Below are 21,962 nucleotides of genomic sequence, written 5' to 3'. Positions count from 1 at the left end.
TATCTCATCTTTCCTCCAAGGAGCTCTAGGTGGTGTACATACCTATCCTCCTACCCATTTTACCCTGCTCCTCCTACCTCCTACCCTGTGAGGTAGGTGAGCGACTGTCCCAAGGTCACCTAGTGAGCTTGATGGCTGAACGAGAATTTAAACCCTGGTCTCCATGGTCCTGGTTCAGCACTCAAAACGCTAGACCACACTGTCTCTTCTTTTTGTGGTTGTCTTTAAATGGACTTGGACCACACAGTCCTCCAAACAGGGTATTCCTTCAAATAGGGACCTGGTGCTAGACTGAGGCCTGTCTGTCTTTGCATGCAGTACATGGGGCTCAGCTTCTGCCAACAGCAGCAACTTTGACTCAACTTAGCTCTGCCTCTTGCGTCCCAAAAGCTTACAGATTCCTCAAACCATGGGAATGGCTAAATAGAGACGTGTTTCATAATAAGGGCTGAGCTCCTTTTCCAATGCTGATTTGTATGGTACAAGTCAACACATATTAAGTACCTTTAGTCTGAGCTGATTAACCTTATGGACCCAGATATACAAACAATGTGAGTGGGAAGGTCTGTTGCCCCTCCTTCCTCCCTGGTTCATTTTCTGCTGGCTGGTCTTCTAGCTTTGCCTTACATAGATGTTGGGAAGTCTTCCAGAACTCAGAGGGCCTATTCCGTTTTCCTTGTGGCATATTGAGATACATCTCATATCTCAAAACCTGCCCTGCATTCTGAAGTTTGATATTTGGGATTCGCTTACCTCTGAAATTTACATGCTACCAGAAAGATTGTCTCCTGAAATCTGCCTCTGATGAAAGGGGACTTCAGTTTGGGACAGTATGTTAGCTCAGGAGGTGTGCATCAGATTAGCTCTTCAAATCAGAATCCACAAAGAACAAGTTCCACAAGCATGCCTATTTCTTCTTGAGGTTAGATTGGTAGCTGCTTGGAGCAGGGCCTTTTCAGTGGTGGCTTCAATTACCCCTATGTACTGTGGACACTCCTGCTCCTGTTGATTTTTAGAAAAAGTTTGAGGATGTCTTTTTAATTTTATTTAATGTGAACACATGCATTAGGCTCAACCTTTCCCCCAGGTCTCTGGAAATGTAGCAAAAAGAACACATCTTACCTCTAGCACATATAAAATGTGTGTGGAAGATTAGTAGGCCAGGCACTGAACAATAGATATTAAAGTACATATGATGGTCACCATTTTCATTTGAGGTGTTCTCCTTGAGGTAGGTCTGCCTGGCTACATCGCCTACTGGGCTTTGTTGTCCTATGAATTTTCTATTTTTATTTTGACAGGGTTTCGAATCTGTTGTCTAGCATGATTCTACTTTTGCCACCACTCCTTTTCTGGCTCAGTTCCCTTGTCTGCAAAATGGGCGTTTTTTGTGTGATGCTGAATCACAACTGCAAAGCATTTTACCCTCTGAAGCAAAAGAGCTATACAAACAACGTAAGTAGAATTCGTAAATTATAATGAATGGGATTATTTTTCTTATCATTTTTAGGTGTGTGCTTAGAAAACTTTTTTTTTAAGGCTCTCCCCCCCCCCCCCACCTGTATTGAAACAATCACAAGGCTGGAAATAGGAATACAGCTTTTATTAAGATGCCAATATGCCCTAATCAGGTTTCTAGAAAACTAGACAAAGAGATGTGTTCAGAGGTCAGCAGTGTTGACTCAGCAAAATCTAGGGTCTGTGTGCAATCTGAAGTCACAGAAAGTCTTTTCTCGCTGCATCTGCAAATATGAAAAAGAACGTTTCTTTCATGGGTATGGGAAAGGGATTAATTAATTAGCAAAGATATGCTTGTGGAGTGTTAGCACTGGATACATTTATGCAGAGAAATACATGATCAGCCTAAAGGATTTGCCATGCTACACTTTTAATTCTCAGTCACTTGCAATAGCACAGGTGTAGCATCCTGTCATGAATGAGCCAGCTCCCAGTGAATGCTTGCAGCCAAATGAAGAAAGCAGCCAGGAACAGAGAGGGTTAACTGCCATGCAGGACGAACGTCGGCTAGTGCCAACTCCCCTGCCCCGGTGGGGAGCTGGCCGGAACCCAACCAATGCTCTCGGGAAGAGCCAATTGGCGTGGACAGAGAAGGAAGCAGTTTGTCAGAACGAGATGAGATGGGAGCTGAGCCAATCGCTTTTAAGACTAGGCTAAGGGTAGGGCTGTTAGACAGAAAACAAAGCAAAAGGTGCAAAGTGAGAAAGTTCAATATCTTCTGTAACCGGAAGAGATCTTCAGAAGGGTCATCTTGATCGATGATGGAGGAGGCTGTGTTAAAGCCATTTGAAGCTATCTGTTTGTTTTGACAATAAATCATCCTTTTTAATTAACTACGCTCACTGTGTTATCAAGCTGGGGACTGGACTCCTGACACATCCCAAAGAGATGTTTGTGAAATAAAAACTTCTCAGTGCATACATAGGCACAACACCATACCCTGCATCACACACAGAGTCTATTTTTGCTTTCGTACCTACCTGAGTCTTCCCCACTCCAGAAGACACAAATCATATTCTCACAATTAGTCCTGGGCCAAGCAGTCATCACCGGTGCATGTATAAGCCACTTCACTTTGAACCTGAAAATAGGGGGGGGGGGGATGTTTCAAAACTCTATTTTCTAGGGTTGCCATATTTCAAAAAGTGAAAATCCAGAAACAAAAAGTCGTTGAACTCTTTTTTGGGGGCAAAGCTGTTGCAAAATCTCAGAAGAGAATGAAGTTTTTATTTTTTATGAAATTTGCCAAAATTTAGACTTATGACATCGGTTGCCATACATCTGGACATACATTTCCTGGACATTTCAGCAATGTCTCCAGTAGGTCCTAGAAACCAGAAATCCAAGGGCTGCTTCCTTGAATTGCTGAGCTGGAGAGACGGCTCCTTACCTTCAACCCGCAATACGATGGAGGTGCGTTCAAATGGCAGCAGGTGGATGCAAACGTAGACCTTTGCTCGACCAGCCCAGAAATGGTATCTTCAGAGGCACTGGGAAGTGCCTTGTGGTAGTGCTCTCTTAGCCTGCAGAATGGGCATAATATCTGACTTAAGAAGGCCTTGCATATTGCAATTTCAGGGGGGGGGGGATGACTCATTCAATATGTGTTTCATGAGGCACTACTAAGCCAATGGACTATACTGCTACATAGTGGATGTTTTTTAATGTAAATTTAGAAACCCAGAGGATGACTGGCAGGTTCCCACCAAATCTGATTTTACTTGGTTCTGATCACATGTGAATATTCATTTCTATTAGCCTACTTTGCATCTATGAAAACAAGATTCCCTTTTTCTTGACTGATCTTGGGTTGAACCTTTTAATGTTCCGAAGTAATATCTACCTATCCATTAGAGAGCTAGAATAGCATGTCACCAACTGGTCCTTTGTTTCGTTGCATCATAATTTTTTTTGATTATTCCGGAAAATATTGAGAAGCAATACGGCTGTGTCGCTAGCACTTTGTATGGAACCCCACCTCCAAATCGAATCCTTAACATCTACATTGCCCATCCTGGCTAATAAAAGCAAGCCGGGAAGGGCTGGGCGATGGGCTCTGCGGGGTGGTGAATGCTTCCCTCTGTGAGGGAACATTCCCAGATCCGCTGAAAGAGGCGGTCATTAAACCGCTTCTTAAAAAACCATCTTTAGACCCGGCCAGTATGGCCAACTATCGCCCAGTCTCAAATCTTCCATTCTTGGGCAAGGTGATTGAGCGTGTGGTTGCTGAACAACTCCAGGCACGCCTGGAGGATGCGGACCATTTGGATCCCTTCCAATCGGGGTTCAGGCCTCATCATGGGACTGAAACTGCCTTGGTTGCACTGGTTGATGATCTCCGGCGAGCTAGGGACAAAGGTGAGAGCTGTTTCCTAGTTCTGCTGGATCTCTCAGCGGCCTTTGATACAATCGACCATAACATCCTTCTGGACCGTCTAGAGGGGTTGGGAGCTGGGGGCACTGTTATACAGTGGTTCCGCTCCTTCCTCCTGGGCCGTGTTCAGAAAGTGGTGGTGGGGGATGAGTGTTCAGACCCTTGGGCCCTCACTTGTGGGGTACCTCAGGGTTCCGTCCTCTCCCCCATGCTTTTTAACATCTATATGAAGCCGCTGGGAGAGATCATCAGGGGGTTTGGACTGGGTGTCCATCAATATGCAGATGATACCCAGCTCTACCTCTCTTTCAAATCAGAGCCAGTGAAGGCGGTGAAGGTCCTGTGTGAGTGCCTGGAGGCGGTTGGAGGATGGATGGCGGCTAATGGGTTGAAGTTGAATCCTGACAAGACAGAAGTACTGTTTTTGGGGGACAGGGGGCGGGCTGGTGTGGAGGACTCCCTGGTCCTGAATGGGGTAACTGTGCCCCTGAAGGACCAGGTGCGTAGCCTGGGAGTCATTTTGGACTCACAGCTGTCCATGGAGGCGCAGGTCAATTCTGTATCCAGGGCAGCTGTCTACCAACTCCACCTGGTACGCAGGCTGAGACCCTACCTGCCCGCGGACTGTCTCGCCAGAGTGGTGCATGCTCTAGTTATCTCCCGCTTGGACTACTGCAATGCGCTCTACGTGGGGCTACCTTTGAAGGTGACTCGGAAACTACAGCTAATCCAGAATGCGGCAGCTAGACTGGTGACTGGGGGCAGCCTCCGAGACCACATAACACCGGTCTTGAAAGACCTACATTGGCTCCCAGTACGTTTCCGAGCACAATTCAAAGTGTTGGTGTTGACCTTTAAAGCCCTAAATGGCCTCGGCCCAGTATACCTGAAGGAGCGTCTCCACCCCCATCGTTCTGCCCGGACGCTGAGGTCCAGCGCCGAGGGCCTTCTGGCGGTTCCCTCATTGCGAGAAGCAAAGCTACAGGGAACCAGGCAGAGGGCCTTTTCGGTAGTGGCGCCTGCCCTGTGGAATGCCCTCCCATCAGATTTCAAAACGATAAACAACTACCTGACATTCAGAAGACATCTTAAGGCAGCCCTGTTCAGGGAAGTTTTTAATGTATGATATTTTAGTGGGGTTTTTGGTTTCTATGGAAGCCGCCCAGAGTGGCTGGGGAAACCCAGCCAGATGGGCGGGGTACAAATAATAAATTATTATTATTATTATTATTATTACATTGGGTTGGGGAACATTTTACAACCCAAGAGCAACTATGTTTTGGGTGGGGGGGGCACATGCCAATGATCAGAAGAGAGAGAGGTAAAGTGGGTGGAGCAATGGATATAATTTTTTACCTTTGTGCACTAGAGTAGTTTCTAACATGCCACCTCTCTACCCTTCATCCCGACAAGCAGGAAACATAATCAGGCACATCCCAACCATGCAAAAGCACTCAAGGGCAGTGAAAAGCAGAGTCAGAATTGGTGTGGCTGATGGAGAGGCATGAGGGCCTGACAGGGAGACTTGGAGGGTGGCCATTGTCAATTGGGATTGAAGTTCTTCACCCCAATCTACAAGGTGAATTAAAATCTTAAGAAATACAGCTAAGCCTATACAGTCATACCTCTTGTTACGTTTGCTTCATGATACGTTTTTTTCAGGTTGCATTCCGTGGTGACCCAGAAGTACCGGAAAGGGTTATTTTTGGGTTTCGCCACTCGTGCATGTGCAGACGCGCAAAATGATGTCACACGCATGCTCAGAAGCGGCGAATCGTGACCCGCACAGATGCAGGTTGCGTTCCTTTCAGGTTGCGAACGGGGCTCCGGAACGGATCCTGTTCGCAACCAGAGGTACCACTGTAAATTACATGGGGGTTACAGTATATTCTGGGGATCATGCCTAAAGCCAATATTGCTTATACAGTTGTACCTTGGTTCTCAAACTTAATCCGTTCCGGAAGTCCGTTTGACTCCCGAAACGTTTGAAAACCAAGGCGCGGCTTCCAATTGGTGCAGGCACCCCAGAAACAATAGCCTACAGCTGCACCGGAAGTTTGGGTCCCAAAAATGTTTGAACACTTACTTCTGGGTTTTCGGCGTTCGGGAGCCGATTTGTTTGTCAACTAAGCTGTTCGATAACCAAGGTTCTACTGTAGTCATAACACACTGGGTTCAATGGTGGCTGGGATCGCCAAAGTCATTTTCCCCAGAACCCAGACCGCTTTCTGCCTCCTATTTATTTATTTATGCCGCGTGCATAACACTGAATGCCCACAAATTTCGGGCTTACTATACAACCACTCCTTATCTAGAAGGTAGCGCTCACCTCTTCTTGAAATCCAGGAAATTATGAGTTGTGTAAGCTCCGCACATTTCGTTTCCTTTCGAAAGCAAATCAAATAACTTTGTCGGTGGTTTCTGGAGTTCACAAGGAAAAATGTAGAACGGCAGTCATATTAAGCAGTATATAAGTGCTTTTTAAACAATAATGAAATTCTGCGATGCTGATGCCACCAGTGAAAAAACCTGTCTCCATGTCACAGCAAGTCAATAATAATCAGGCCGTGTCTAAACTAACTGGGTTCCATTTGCAGTACTAGTTGTTTTAGCATTCCCAGGGATGGGGAACATGTGGTCATACAGTCATTTGTCGGACTACAGTTACCATCATCCTTGACCATGCTGGCTGGGGCTGATGGGGGTTAGAGTCCAACATCTAGAAGCCCACATTGCCCTCATATTTTTAATTTTTTTTTAATGTGAAATGGGGAGCGGAAAGGGTTTTGTTTAGGGCAATTTTTCATGTTAATATGCCATGCATATTCTGGAGAGCCTATGGAGACAGAATATTGCTTGTAACTGGCCCAAGGTAATGCACTGAGATTCACAGTTGTGCGGGGCTTTATCACTGAAATAAAAAATTTAAGGTCATATATATACATATTCATAAATGTACCTACCAACACGCATACATAGATGTGTGGACCACATGTCTGGAGCAGCACAGGAGGACAGCCCTGAAACCATTTTCACTCCCAAACTAACCACATGTTTTCTCTGCAAGGAGGGAGGAGGTGGGGAAGCCTCCCCATTGTCTTTTTATTCACAAATCCTGTCTTAAGGGTATGTCTGTGTATGAATAGGGTGAGCCTGTGACCTGGCTCAGGAACTAAGTATTTGTCATTACAAAAGACTAGCTAGGCTCTCCAGGGTATCCAATCAAGTAACCATTCACAGGTAACTTGCCAGACAGGAGATAAACAACGCACTCAGATTTCTGTTGTAGACCGCCTCTTCTGTGATGTAGGTATGATGTATCTGGGGTGGTGGTGGTCTTGGGCTACACCCCTTCTGTGATGTAGGTATGATGTTTCTGTGGGTGGTCTTGGACTCCAAGGCGGGCAATTTAAAATGTCTATATAAGGGCGGACACACCTTTGTTCTGGGTCCTCCTCCTTTCCTGTGTGTGAGGGGAGCACCCTGTTGCAACAGTTCAATAAAAATCAGGCTTATGAGCTGCTTTGCTTCTCAATATTCTCTGGTTGGCCTCTGTTCTTTTCTCCAACCGAGGGAGAACCTACAAAGGACTCTATAAGGGCTCTTGTGTCCCCCATAAGGGAATAAGGGCAGATTTCCGTTTATTACATCATAGAATCCGAGAGTTGGAAGGGACCACATGGGTCATCCAGTCTAACCGCCCTCTTTTGCCCAACATAGGGATTGAACCCATTACCCTGAAATTAAGAGTGAGGTTGGATAGCCATCTGTCATGGATGTTTTAGTTGAGATTGCTGCAATGCAAGGGGTTGGACTAGATGACCCTTGGTGGATTACTTCCAACTCTATGTCTCTTTCAGACTGAGCTCTTTCAGGTTTTAAAATTAGGGCACACTATATATGGGGCTGCCCTTGACATGCAACCTTCATCTGGTCCAAAATGCAGTTGCTAGCCCCCCCTCTAGGGCCCAGAGCGGGGGAGAGTGCAGTCTCCAAAGGCTGATCAGTTGCCAAATGACTGATATCTGTGGAATAATTATCTACATTGTAATATTGCAAACAGTTTTGCCTAACAATTTAACTTGGAAGGTAAAAAAGGTAAAGGGACCCCTGACCATTAGGTCCAGTCATGGCCGACTCTGGGGTTGCGGCGCTCATCTCACTTTGTTGGCCGAGGGAGCCAGCGTACAGCTTCCGGGTCACGTGGCCAGCATGACTAAGCTGCTTCTGGCGAACCAGAGCAGCGCACGGAAACACCGTTTACCTTCCTGCCGGAGCGGTACCTATTTATCTTCTTGCACTTTGGCGTGCTTTCAAACTGCTAGGTTGGCAGGAGCAGGGATGGAGCAATGGGGGCTCACCCCATTGCAGGGATTCGAACCACCAACCTTCGGATCGGCAAGTCCTAGGCTCTGTGATTTAACCCACAGCACCACCCGCGAAGGTACTGGCTCAATAAAGCTCAAAAGGAAGGTTTGGACAATTAATGTTTGAGAGTTGCTGTGCCATTAAACTTCGGATAACAGACTTGAACAACATCCCGGATTGGAACGGAGACAGAGGAAGCTGCGCTGATAAAAAGACAGTTGGAAAAATATATACTAACAAAGCTGTAGTCGACAGATGAAAGTACATGATGATTGACATGACTGAGAATCGTGGACTCAGGGACGGAGAATTATAAAGCGTCAAAATCGAGATGTGGAAAATATGGAAACAAGGAGGAGAGGCAGGACTGAGATGTGGAGATATGCTTCAGAGATCCAGACTGTGGGGAGCTCTGAAAAATTAATAATTATAATTTGGACTATAATTTGGTTTTTTCTATTTTAGTTTTTTAAAAATTTTAATTGGAGTATTATGGTTGGATATATTAACTGGATGTTTTTTATTGGAAAATCAATAAAAATGATTTAATAAAAAACAAGAAAACAAAAAATGCAGCCGCTGGATTATTGGCTGGGCTTCCGTTAGAAATGAAAAGAAGCTTTCAGAACTATATTGCATCTTACCTTTCCTGCAAAACAAGCAGCGGGGTCCTCTGTGCCACAACAACTGTTTGCCACTGTTAGGCTATCGTCATAGAGAGCAACGAGAAGAGCTTCTGGGGCATACGTGAATGTCTGGGCAAAGTGGTGTATATAGCTGCAACAGAGAGAAAAGCGTCTCAGAACATTTCGCAGTTTGCGCTAGCTCTTCCTACGCTCTTATATCAGGAAGCTAACCAGGACTTTTATTCTTCATGAATCAGTTCTTATAAATCCAGTTACAGATAGGTAGCCGTGTTGGTCTGCCATAGTCAAAACAAAAAAAATTCCTTCCAGTAGCACCTTAAAGACCAACTAAGTTAGTTCTTGGTATGAGCTTTCGTGTGCATGCACACTTCTTCAGATACACTTCTTCTTCTTATAAAGTTTGTTTTAGGAAGGAATTAGTTCCAGTTCATTACAAACGAATTAGTACCCAAGGCTCCGGGCTTGCGCATACACAGAAATGCTAAATCGTGCTTTGCACATGCGCCAAAGCACCAAATCATGTCATGTGCGTGCGCAGACGCGGTGCTGCGGGTTGTGAATGTGCCTCCCACACAGATCACGTTCGTAACCCGAGGTTCCACTGTACTGTTCTCTTTCTATTTTAATTATGGGTATGGGTTTAATCAGTGCTTTCCCCTCCTAAAAAAAATAAAAAATAAAAATGTTTAGTGGTACTCTCATTTTCCTACTCATATTGAAATACTGCCCCTCCATCAGGCCAAACTTAGATTCACAAAATGTTTAGGGGTATGCGTACCCCAGAAAAAAAGCACTGGGTTTAACAGATTTTACATATGTATATAGTTTTAATTTTATCAATGTTTATTTGTTTTTAAATGATTGGTTTCTTTGAGAAAATATTTGTAGTGGTTCTTGTTTTTAACTGTAAGCTGCCTTTAGTCCTTTCCGGGGGAAAATTCAGGTTGTGAAAAATAAATATATAATCATGATAATCAGGGCTGCGTGGCTACTTTTTTCTTCAAAATAAACACATTCGGTTTCAGCGCCTGCATATCACAGCACATCATAGCTTGTCTGGGAGAACTTAAATGCTTTTCCTTGGTGCCTAAGGCCCCAAGTCCTACCACAAGTCCTACCACTGAGGAATTAAGAAATGTCCTGTTACCTTCAAGTTGGGTGGGGGGAAAGCATATAAGTGGGTTCTCCCACCTTTTTGATGCAGGTTTATGTTGAAGTGGGAATTAAGGTCAGTTTGCAGTTTTGAGTTTGGAACCAGCAGGTGTTGCCAATAATAAATAAGCACATTTAAATTACAGCTAATTTAAAAGCTTATCTCTAGGAAAGTGTGTGTGTGTGTGTAGGGGGACACTTACTTATAAATTTCCCGCTGTCTACAGTCCACATTACACAGGCATTCAGGAGTCGGGCGTGCAACATTTGAACTGTCGGTATTCTTGTCCCATGGCAGGGAATATATGCATACGTATTTCTGCAAGGAGCCAGAATTGTCTGCGCAACAGTTGTTAATTCTTTTATCTTGGGTTGAGAGTTTATTGCAGGTTTTGGCAGTGTGGTTCGACACCTGGGGAGGAAAGGCAGCCAATGATTTCGCAACAAAACTGAACCACATGCGATGGTTCGTGTGGAAGGATGCGGGCACCAAGAGACCGATTTCATGTGGCGTGTCCGGCCACAGAGGCCAATTTCAAAGTAATTAACTAACTCGACGTTTTTAAAATCCACCTTTTGGGAAAGGGCCATAGCTCAGTAGTAGAGCATCTGCTTTGCAGGACTGGAAATGTCCACTGTTTGAAACCCCGGAGACTTAACTGCTGGTTAGTGTAGACAATACTAAAGTAGATAAACCAGTGACTTTACTCAAGATAAAAAAGAGCCATAGGTCCCTGCTTCACCTGAAATGTCCCAGGGGAGAACTATACCATCAAGGACTGGCTGAAAAGTAGTGGCAGAACCCCCTAGGGCAGGCACAGGCAAACTCGGCCCTCCAGATGTTTTGGGACTACAACTCCCATCATCCCTAGCTAACAGGACCAGTGGTCAGGGATGATGGGAGTTGTAGTCCCAAACATCTGGAGGACCTATGCCTGTCCTAGGGCGCTATCAGAGGAGGAAGGCTCAGAGCCCAGGGAGTGGTGGTGGGACACTGAGAACAAGTCAGAGGATGAAGCGGGGGCAGAATGATTGGAGGCTGAAGAAGCAGCAGGCTTGAGTGAGAGAGAGGAGCCAGATGCAGAAAGCAAGGCAGACTCAGGACATGAAGCAGAGAAGAAGGGGCTAGAGGCAGCAGAAGCATCCACCGAGCTTGCCTTTCCTATTGCAGCAAGCTCCCCTCTTCCCTTGCCTCTATGTTTAAGGCTGCTTTGGAGGCATCCAGCTGGGGAGGAGAGTTAGTGGGAAGTAGAAGACAGAGACCTTCAGTCCTGGCAACTATTCCTTGGGGGCCAGTCCTTGGTGCTTGGGATGCTGTTTTCTTGAATAAAGAGCTAACTTTCCTGCTCGTCTCTACGTCTTGAGTGCTGACCTACATCTGAACCAGCCCTGACATATACAGTGGTACCTCAGTTTTTGAAAGTCTCCGTTGAAGAACATTTCAGAACTCGAACGCTGAAAACCCGGAAGTCAACGCTTTGGTTTTCGAATGCGCCTCAGAAGTCGAACATGCCACATGGCTTCCGTACTGGGTTTTCCGTATTGAGTTTTCCGTATTGAGTTTTCCGTTTTTGAACGTTTCGGAACTCAAACGGTCTTCTGGAATGGATTACGTTCAAAAACTGAGGTACCACTGTACGTGGTCCAAACCAAAAATGAACTGATTGAAGCATGCCTACCTACCTACAGGTAAACTTTTGGATATTCTTTTTCGGAATTCATAGACTCATTGCACTAAATCCACACTTCTTTGGAAGTAAGTCTCATTGAAATAGGGAGAACTTGCTTCCAGGTATATCAGTAGAACTAGCTGGCTCAATCTGTGTTACGTAGTCGGCATGGTCACATGACACAGCTCTTCCTGTCTTGTACCATTTTGGAACCAGTGGAGGGCGGGATCACATGTCTGAATGCCCCATATAAAAATTGTTCTGCAGATGGAAAACCAGCACATAGAAGACTAGTTGAGAAGGCCCAGTTAAAGCCCGTCTCCCTGATTTGCTACTTTTCTATGTGGAGCTGGAAGCGGTACAACCCAGCAAGAGCTACATCACCTGATTCTGCAGATAAGAGGACTCAGCCATTCCTGCTGGACACAGAATGCTCTACTATTTTCAACAGAATGACAACGGCCATCAGCGTGAAATGGCCCTTTGCTCCTGAATGCTCACCTCCTTCTGGACGCAGTCTTCTTCCAATGAATCGCAGCACTTGGCAAGCACTTCAGAAGCATCTTCAGCGAGGGATAAGATATCCTCAACAGAAGCATTTGGACTTTTCTGAGTATATGTTATGAAATAGCTAGACATGGGCAGAGAAAATAAGTGGGAATTTAAATTAGTGTAGCTATTCCAAAATGGTCCATTCAAAAACCCCTAAAAACTCTGAAACCCCATTTTAAAATACAATATACTCCTATAGAGACTCCTTATACTGAGTTTAAAAACAGAATTGCATTTGGGTAGAAACTGTTTCTCAGATGGCTAGTCCTAGTCTTTGTAACTCTGTAACTTCTTCCAGAAGGCAGAAGCTGAAAGAGATCATTTTCGAGGTGCGCACTATCCTGCGCTATCTCTGCAGCTTTCTTATGGCACCTGGAAGCATAGATTTGATCTAAGGTGGGGGGGAAAGGTGGGAGAAAACCAATGACAAACCTAGACAGCATCTTAAAAAGCAGAGACATCACCTTGCCAACAAAGGTCCGTATAGTTAAAGCTATGGTTTTCCCAGTAGTAATGTATGGAAGTGAGAGCTGGACCATAAAGAAGGCTGATTGCCAAAGAATTGATGCTTTTGAATTATGGTGCTGGAGGAGACTCTTGACAGTCCCATGGACTGCAAGAAGATCAAACCTATCCATTCTGAAGGAAATCAGTCCTGAGTGCTCACTGGAAGGACAAATCCTGAAGCTGAGACTCCAATACTTTGGCCACCTCATGAAAAGAGAAGACTCCCTGGAAAAGACCCTGATGCTGGGAAAGATGGAGGGCATAAGGAGAAGCGGATGACAGAGGACGAGATGGTTGGATAGTGTTCTCGAAGCTACCAGCATGACTTTGACTAAACTGTGGCAGGCAGTGGAAGACAGGAGTGCCTGGTGTGCTGTGGTCCATGGGGTCACGAAGAGTCGGACACGACTAAACAACTAAACAACAACAAGGTGGGAAGAGTGCACCCAATTATTCTCTCTGCAGTCTTTACAACCCTGGACAGTGTTGTTTTTCCCCTGGCCATGCAGCTCCTATTATTATTATTATTATTTGAATTTTTATACTGCCCTATACCCAGAGGTCTCAGGGCAGTTCACAGAATTGCTGCAACATGCCTATTAGCCCTATATGGCATTCTTGTCTGAAGCAGTGTAGGAAAGGGGGCAATGATTGGCTCCATATCCCAAATCCTGATACTCTCTGACCTTCCCACATTTAGTGTGGTGCATTCTAACCATGCTAAGCTAAATGTGTGAAGAATCTCAGTCCCTAATATGTGTCCAGGCAACAATAGGTCTATTGTCGTGATCTGGCTTCAGGCAGTGACCTGGACACAGTGGATGGGAGTACCAAAACGTTTATAGAGGATCTATACTATAGGGAACCTGTGGCCCAACTTGGGAGCTCCTGAGTGAAGCTGGCATCTCACAAAAGGGAGACTGTGGCTCTCCCAGTTTCTCATTTTTCCATTCTTACATTCAGTTCTCCACATTTCTCCAGCAATTTGTGATTTTTTGTTTAAATCCTCATGAAAATTCATTAGCATTTTTGTGTGAATTTCGCCCGGCAAACATTTTTTTGCATGCAGTTTGGGCTAATGTTCAAGTTTTAGCAAACCATTTCCCTTAACATAATGCATGTTTGCATGTTATTTTCGCTAATACATTCATTTTTATGCAAACTCCCCCTTATATTATTGTCTAGTTGAAAATTGCATTGCAAAATTCAGTAAAGTGTGATTTATTTATTTATTGGAACGTTGGTTGTGTTTCAGTTCTCATATTGTTTTGCAAAATGTGAATTAGGTAGGTTTACCTTTAGATATGAAGTGAATCATTTTGTGTGTGCCCTAGACAGAATTCTTATGCACTGCTGCATTTGAAAAACACGACTTGAAAGACACATTTGGAAATGGTAGCAAATTTGGTACTATCCCGTGAAATTCTATTGCAGTTTGCTTCTTTCAACCCAGATAGATCTATCCAAGCTTTCACGATCAACAGGAACTACCAAAAATTCAGAGATTCAACAGGTAAAGTTCTGACCTGCCATAAATACATAGAATGCAGAAGGTTTGCATTGTACCTGAGTTTTGTTTTCTCTTTCCCAAACACGGAATAGCGGGAGCACGCTTTGTTGGACAGATCAGTGAGCATCATGAGAGACTTCCTCTCCAGCTTCTGCAGCGTAAAAGAAAGAGGTGAGATCAAACACTTGACACACTTAGTGAAGGGATCTGCTTCTAGCGGATCTGGAAGTGCCTGTTAACAGGAATCCGAAATATAACAGAGCTTTGCAATCGCAGATTGTCACTCAATTTAGTTGTCAGGGATGTGAGGCAAGTGGCCACGAGGAAGTCCTAGAACTCTGTCGTAGAATACCAACCGTAAAATGGGTGTTAGGAACATTCCTTCCCAGAGTGAAAGAGAGAGCTCCGAGGAACAAGGGGGTGGAAGGAAGGAGGAGACAGAGGGTTGCCTCCTTCACATGCGGAGAGTGAAGCGAGCCCCTCCTTGTTAGGATGCGTCCGAGGAGTCGGTCCAGTATACCTGAAGGAGCATCTCCACCTCCATCGTTCTGCCCGGACACTGAGGTCCAGCGCCGAGGGCCTTCTGGCGCTTCCCTCACTAAGAGAAGCCAAATTACAGGGAACCAGGCAGAGGGCCTTCTTGGTAGTGGCACCTGCCCTGTGGAACACCTTCCCACCAGATGTCAAAGAGAAAAATAACTACCAAACTTTTAGAAGACATCTGAAGGCAGCCCTGTTTAGGGAAGCTTTTAATGTTTAATAGGTCATTGTATTTTAGTGCTTTGTTGGAAGCCACCCAGAGTGGCTGGGGAAACCCAGCCAGATGATGGGCGGGATATAAATAATGAATTATTATTATTATTATTATTATTATTATTATTATTATTAAGCAGGCCCCCAGGTGGCTACAGCCACTGGCTGGCAGCCAGATGAACTCAATCAGCGATTCAAGCCTCAGAGGCCTTCAGAAGCTTAAGCACGGAAGCCAGCAGAGATAAGAACTCTTTGCAATGGAAGTGGCGGACAGAGACATGTGTAAGCATATTTACAGGCATTTATTCAGCTTCAGGAACAAAGGGAAAAACATGTCTGCTTCCCTTTTGTGTCCAAGCAAACAGCAGTATAGCAAAAGCAATATACAACGGAAGTTCCCAGCAGACTGCGCTGGAAGTAAACAGACATGTGACATACAACAATCCACACATCTGTTCCAAAGGTGGAATGGAACTATCCTAACACTCCCATCCTGGAAGGCAAGTCGTAAATTTTCAGGACAGTGTCAGGCAGGCAGAGGGGCCGCAACTCTCAGACATGCTTTAAGGGGAGGGGGCACAAGCTGCTCATGAATCTCCTCGTATTAGAAGGATGGCCAGAGATCAGGCTTGGTGTCAAGCCCACAAAAGGAGGAGCAGATGGCGTATTTCCTTTTGGAAAAGAGCCCACCCCGCATTGGGCTCATCTGACCCTTCGAGTGCGGAAGACTGAGCTGCGTGCTCAGAATGAACTATTGTGTAAATACAAATAAATCTGAAAATTATAAAAACGCAGGCCTGCTGTCTCTTGGTGTGAGAGGGAGATCGTAAATCCTGATGGCGGGAATCAAATATTTACCTCACAGAGATGTGAGAATCTCTACCACCACGTTGATCTCTGTGGTGACTCCCCATCAACTGCATTACAGGCAACGGCCAATTTACGCACATTCAATGGGCATGTGACTGTGAACACGTGCATTGTGCTGAACCCATTAGCGACTTTAAAAATGGCAAAAACGCCCTAAAAGAGCCCAGAAAGGGCAAAATTTGCAAAATCCTAGCAATCCCAGGAGCCTTTGCACTGACCTTTGAGGCCTATGGAGAGTTGGAGTTTGAGCTAGGAGGTTTGGAGGGAGCGATTGTAGTGAGAGTTGGGCATCTGGTAAGTTCTGTTGGGTTTTTCGAGGGCTTCTAGAGATTTAGAGGGTGTTTGCAGGCTTTTCAATGCCAATGGCATTTCCAATATATGCAATTTCACGTAACCGTGCGGTGCCTTGGAACATAACTGCCATGTAAATTGGGAGTTGCCTGCACTTTGAATAGTTCTGCACATGAGTCAAGGACAGCAAAGAGTGAGTTCCACCCAACTTCTCTAATGGAGAAGGTCTGTAGCCTAGTAGAAGAATATCTGATTGCATGCAGGAGGTCCCAGGTTCAAGCCCCAGCATCTCCAGGTAGGTCTGGGAAGATTCCTGGGCTGAAACCCTGGAGAGCCATTGCTAGTCAGTGTAGACAATGTAGACCTAGCACAGGCTTCCTCAACCTTGGCCCTCCAGATGTTTTGAGACTACAGTTCCCATCATCCCTGACCACTGGTCCTGCTAACTAGGGATCATGGGAGTTGTAGGCCAAAAACATCTGGAGGATCGAGGTTGAGGAAGCCTGAGCTAGATGGACCAATGGTCTGGCTCAGTACAAGACAGTATTCTGTGTTCCTAACTCTGTTGGTTTAGGCTTTTGACAGATACAGAGGTTGGGAGCAGGACCAGCCCACCCATGAGACAAGGTGAGGCAACTGCCTCAGGCGGCAAGATCCACATGGGCAGCAGATCCAGACTCCAAGGAATGCACAATGGCAGGGAAGTGTGAGTCCTGACACAACTACTACCATCACTACCACTACTACCACTTCTTCTTCTTCTTCTTCTTCTTCTTCTTCTTCTTCTTCTTCTTCTTCTTCTTCTTCTAAAAACCCATTGCAAATATGCACAACATGGTGCCCTTAGGTGGCTGGCAATGCTACATAAGTGGAACAAATTGCGAAGCATCACTGAGAAGGCATTTGATGTGCTTGGTGCTTAAAGTTCATTCGTCAGGGAAATGGCTGCCGGCATTGGGCTGCAGCTGAATTGGAGGAGAGTTTGTTCGAGCTGTTCAGAGACAAAGAAAGTGCAATGAGTTAGTGCTGAGAAAAGAAAGCACCAACCTCTTTTAAGAAGCAGACCGTGGGTTGCGCATGGGTACAACACGTTCCGACGATGGACAAGTAGGTCGTTGTGGAGGCGATCAAGAGTGGCAAAGGTGTATGGCTATGGTCAATGGAAAACTCATACAGAAACCTAGAAAATGGACCACAAAGGAGAACATAAGGAGATTGCATATCACAAGTGAGGTCAGCGAAATCTTTGCAGCTACTTCCACTGTCAGACTTCTCCGAGTGCCGAGTTTCCACATTCTATGCTGCAAAGGGATGGTAAATTTTAAACTCTACTAACTGGATGTTAACTCATAGAAGTGATAAGAGGAAGGATAAATAATAAATAATATCCTATCCAACCTACAAATCCCTCCAATATTAAATCCCCAGCTCTGCAAAACAACAAGATGAAAACCCGTTTGTGGCTTGAAAGCTCTTTCTCGCTTCACAGACACCTCACTGGAAAGAACTTTGGGCAAACTGGAGAAAAAATAAGTTTCTAGAAGGAAAATATATGGGGTGGTATATTTGCATTATGACAGACCCAGGAAGGAGCCATAGCTCAGTGGGTAGAGCACATCATATGCTTTGAGTGCAGAAGGTCCCAGCTTTTCCTCTCTGTGGTTGAGAGTAGAAAACTAATTCTAGGCTGTTGGTGGACAGGAGTGACCTGAGCTAGCTGGATCAATGATCTTGACTCAGCAGAAGGCAGCTTCATAGGGTGAGATCTGTAAGAACTACAGTGGTACCTCTGGTTGCGAACGGGATCCATTCTGGAGTCCCATTCGCAACATGAGCAGAACGCAACCCACGTCTGCGGTTCGCAATTCGCCGCTTCTGTGCATGCGTGTGACATCATTTTGCGCATCTGCGCATGTGTGAGAGGCAAAACCCGGAAATAACCCTTTCCAGTACTTCCGGGTCGCCGCGGGACGCAACCTGAAAATGTTCAACCTGAAGCAAATGTAACATGAGGTATGACTATATTATGATAGGATAATCAGTAGATGGAGGAGTTAGAACCTTTAGCATTCTCTCCAACAGCAGGGATCTGTCTCCAGGGCTCCCCTGAGTCCATGAGATCTGGACCAGCCATCAGAGTGTGGCCAGAGATGGACTCTGGTGCCTGAATGGGACAGGTAAGTGGCACAGTTGAAATGCACACATGACTCACCTGTCTGCAAAGTCCTGGGGGTCCTTTCTGAAGGCCCCACACAGTTCCTCATTGGATGGCTCCACATATGTATGGAACTCCTTGGGTGGGTGCTTCAAGGCTGCAAGGCAAAGCTTTCGTTCAAGGCCTTCCTCGCGGCAACAGGCAGCTGTCCCTGGATGCTTCGGGAAAGGGTTATTTGGGTCGCAGGATTTGGCCGAGAGTGCTAAAGACTGGGTGGGAGGAAGAGAGAGGGAAGGAGAAAAGAAGAAAAGGTTACAAGTTTGCCTAAGTACTACAGCCTCTGATACATAAGATCACAAGAAAAAACACTGTCTGATCAAAGCAAAGGGAAATCTAGGTGGAATCTACACACGCATAAAAAACACTGTGAAAATGTTTTTTTGAAAAACGTTTTGAAAAATACATTGAATTTTGGGACAGATTACCTTTGCATGTGACTAGAGGTGAACGTGGCCTCACCTGTGCAGGTAACGACAAAAGGACAGGGCAGGGCAGCCACCTCTCTCTCTTTGAATATGTGCATTGAAGAAGCAACATCTGCTTAGCCAAAGATGCTCTCTTGGCCTCCAGCCAAGAGAGGACAAACGGACTGTCTCTTTATGGGATAGTTTCCAGATGTATGTTACTTTTAAGCTAAGTCTGCCTTCTGGGATCCAATTGTGAACAGAACGTGAGTAAACTCTTTTTATACTTTTATAGAAGACTCTGTCGTGTCTTATCTTTAATGAGGGAATAAGGGGAAAATACCAAAACAGTTATTATAGAGGCTTTGGTGAGCCTAAGCAAACGCATCCGCTGAGTTTAAAAAGGGGAATGTTACTCTGCTAAATTGTCGAACTTGTTAACACAAGTTGGAAAGGAAATAATTAAACAATAGATTCTCTCCTGCATCCCTGAACATTCCCACATGACCTTCCTCAAACTCCTCAAACCCCTGCTATAAATCAGTGTTGCATGCCTCTTCTCCTGCAGCGTCAGGAGAAGAGGTGTGTGTGATCTCCACCATTCCTCATCCACCTTGCCCTCTTGAGTCCAATCCCTGACAGTTTGGAATGGAGCAGCACAGCAGGAGTGCATGGGTGAACCAGCAGAGGCAGCCCCATCCCACGGCAGGAACAGCGGCCCCCTTGGGAGCTACCCCGAACTACCACAGTGGTGGTCCAAGCTCTGACAAGTGCGCCTGGCCAGCTGACTGAGGGGAGAAGGGAGGGAGGACAGCAAGTGCCCCGGCCATGATGCTGACATCCATGCTGCCACCAACTGTTGCTCACTGAGCTTGCCTGAGCGCACACTGGCCTGACCTCGATTTGGAAGGAGTGTGGCATGGAGGGGGCAGGGGAACCTGCCATACCTCCCCCCCCCCCAATGTTTTCCTCAAGTTGGTACCACTTACAGTAGCACCGAGAAGGGTTGGGTGCACATATATGCTTGTGGAAGTGTACCTCTGTTGTGTAGCATTCCGGGTCGGCTCCCTCAACACAGCATTTTCCCGCAAGGGCGACAATCTCCACCGCGATACTCTTGACTTCCTCAAAGGTGCTGTTGGTATACTTCCTGCTGTTCATGATAATTGCTCTGCGAACCAACAGGAGGGAAAGGGTATCATAATAATCTTAGTATAATCCAAAGTGCTGGTTTTGCCCTATGGAGCCTTAAATGGCTCTCTCCATATGAACCTACACAGACCCTGAGAGCATCCTCTGAGGTCCTTCTTTGTGTGCCTCCTCCTCAAGAGGTCCAGATGGTGGCAACATGAGAATGGGCCTTTTCTGTGGTGGCTCCCCACTTGTGGAATGCTCTCCCCAGGGTGGTTTGCCTGGCACCTTCATTATATACCTTTATGAGCCAGGCAAATATATTCCTCTTCAACCAGGTGATACGATAACGATACGATACAATACAATACAATATGATAATCTTTATTGTCATTGTCTCATACAGAACAACGAAATTGAAAAAATCTGCATAAGACATTCAAAACCCAACAAGCCTGCTATCCCGGCTATCCCAACCTGGTTAGCTCCTTAAAGACTCTGATACCCCATAATTAAATACAATATACTCCCATAGAGACTCCTTATACCGCGTTTAAAACCAAAATCGCATTTGGATAGAAAGTGTTTCTCAGGTGGCTAGTCCTAGTCTTTGGCTGGTTAACATTTGATACCTTTAAAAATGTGTTTTGGGAAGGGGGTGGGGCTCATTGGTTTACTTTTCTTCCTGTTTTTTATATCATGTACTTTGTGGTTTTTTTATCTTGCATTTTTATGTTGTGAACCGCCCTGAGATCTATGGATGAAGGGCGGAATGCAAAATAAACAGACAGACAGACAGACAGACAAATAAACAAAATGACAAACATGGAATTGTGGAGTTGGGAGGGATCCCAAGGGCTTTGTTGCAATCAAGCAATATATCAATTTTGTTTAATAACAGTATAAATAAAACAAATATTTCCACGCTATACTGTTGCCACCAGCAGCAGCCAGCAAAACCCTAGACACGAAACGCCATTCAATTCCACATTCTGGCAGTCTCCACCCACAATGCAGTAGGTCTAGGACCCTCGTACCTATGGGACCACCTCTCCTGGTATGTCCCACGGAGGATCTTATGGTCTTCAAAGAAAAACTTCTTGGAGATCCCGGGCCACAGAGAGGTTAGACTGGCCTCAACCAGAGCCAGGGCTTTTTTGGCCGTGGCCCCGATCTGGTGGAACGCTCTGTCACAAGAGACTAGGGCCCTGAGGGACTTGACATCTTTCCACAGGGCCTGCAAGACAGAGCTGTTCCACCAGGCCTCTGGCCAGGGCACAGCCTGACCCGCCTCCTTTGGCAATCTTCACAGAACTCTAGCCCAATGGTTGCCATTAATTTGATTCTGAATTGATTTTAGAATGTATTGATTTTAGAATATATTTCAATTACTTGATTGTGATTTTATGTAAACTGTGTTACTTTTATTGTTGTTAGTTGCTCTGAGCCTGGCTTTGGCTGGGGAGGGTGGGATATAAATAAATAATAATAAATAAATAAATAAATAATAATAATAATAATAATAATAATAATAATAATAATAATACATTATTATTATTATTATTATTATTATTATTATTATTATTATTATTTCTCCCTCAGATTCAGCCTGCCTTACCAAATGGCTGTGTGATCCACCAAACTCTCTCCTTATTGGGTTCTGCTCTGGCTCCCCCCACCCGGCTTAGCTCAGTATTTTCGAAACCAAACAGGGGCAGCCCTGTTCAGAAACAGATATTTGATATCTCCCTTTTACGACCAGAGCTTCCCCATTTTGGCTGGTCTGAAGGAGAGCAGGTGCGCGGCTCTGAATAGGCATCGCCTTCAAAAATACGTACAGAGAACGGAATTTGTCTTTCCCCAAGTGGTTGAATTCTTGACAGATTTTGTCTCTCATGTAATCCCGTCCTGAAAAACCAAACAGGAGGAAGAGCAATTAATTCAAAAGCCCGTTTGCATTTCAAAGAGCTACCATATCACCCCAGTTACTGTTATCATCA

At 45.3% G+C, this 21,962-nt stretch overlaps 1 protein-coding gene across 1 annotated transcript in view; it reads right to left on the bottom strand.

The window, feature by feature from the left end:
- Nucleotides 1–1,588: 1,588 nt before the first annotated feature.
- Nucleotides 1,589–21,962, bottom strand: part of GC (GC vitamin D binding protein) — a 39,523-nt gene continuing 19,149 nt past the window's right edge. Inside the window, exons 2-13 of the mRNA XM_028744811.2 lie at nt 21,801–21,870; nt 19,870–20,002; nt 18,425–18,636; nt 17,260–17,392; nt 14,355–14,449; nt 12,231–12,360; nt 10,263–10,471; nt 8,905–9,037; nt 6,222–6,313; nt 2,909–3,041; nt 2,499–2,599; nt 1,589–1,742 (exon numbers count right to left, since the gene is read on the bottom strand). Coding sequence (XP_028600644.2) covers nt 2,543–2,599; nt 2,909–3,041; nt 6,222–6,313; nt 8,905–9,037; nt 10,263–10,471; nt 12,231–12,360; nt 14,355–14,449; nt 17,260–17,392; nt 18,425–18,636; nt 19,870–20,002; nt 21,801–21,870 — 1,397 coding nt within the window. The 3' untranslated portion in view covers nt 1,589–1,742; nt 2,499–2,542. The remainder of the gene's footprint in view (nt 1,743–2,498; nt 2,600–2,908; nt 3,042–6,221; nt 6,314–8,904; nt 9,038–10,262; nt 10,472–12,230; nt 12,361–14,354; nt 14,450–17,259; nt 17,393–18,424; nt 18,637–19,869; nt 20,003–21,800; nt 21,871–21,962) is intronic.

This window comes from Podarcis muralis, chromosome 9, assembly GCF_964188315.1.
Source record: "Podarcis muralis chromosome 9, rPodMur119.hap1.1, whole genome shotgun sequence".
In the NCBI taxonomy this organism is placed as follows: Eukaryota; Metazoa; Chordata; class Lepidosauria; order Squamata; family Lacertidae; genus Podarcis; species Podarcis muralis.
The sequence above is the reverse complement of the archived record's forward strand: the minus strand, read 5'-3'. Positions and strand labels throughout refer to the sequence as shown.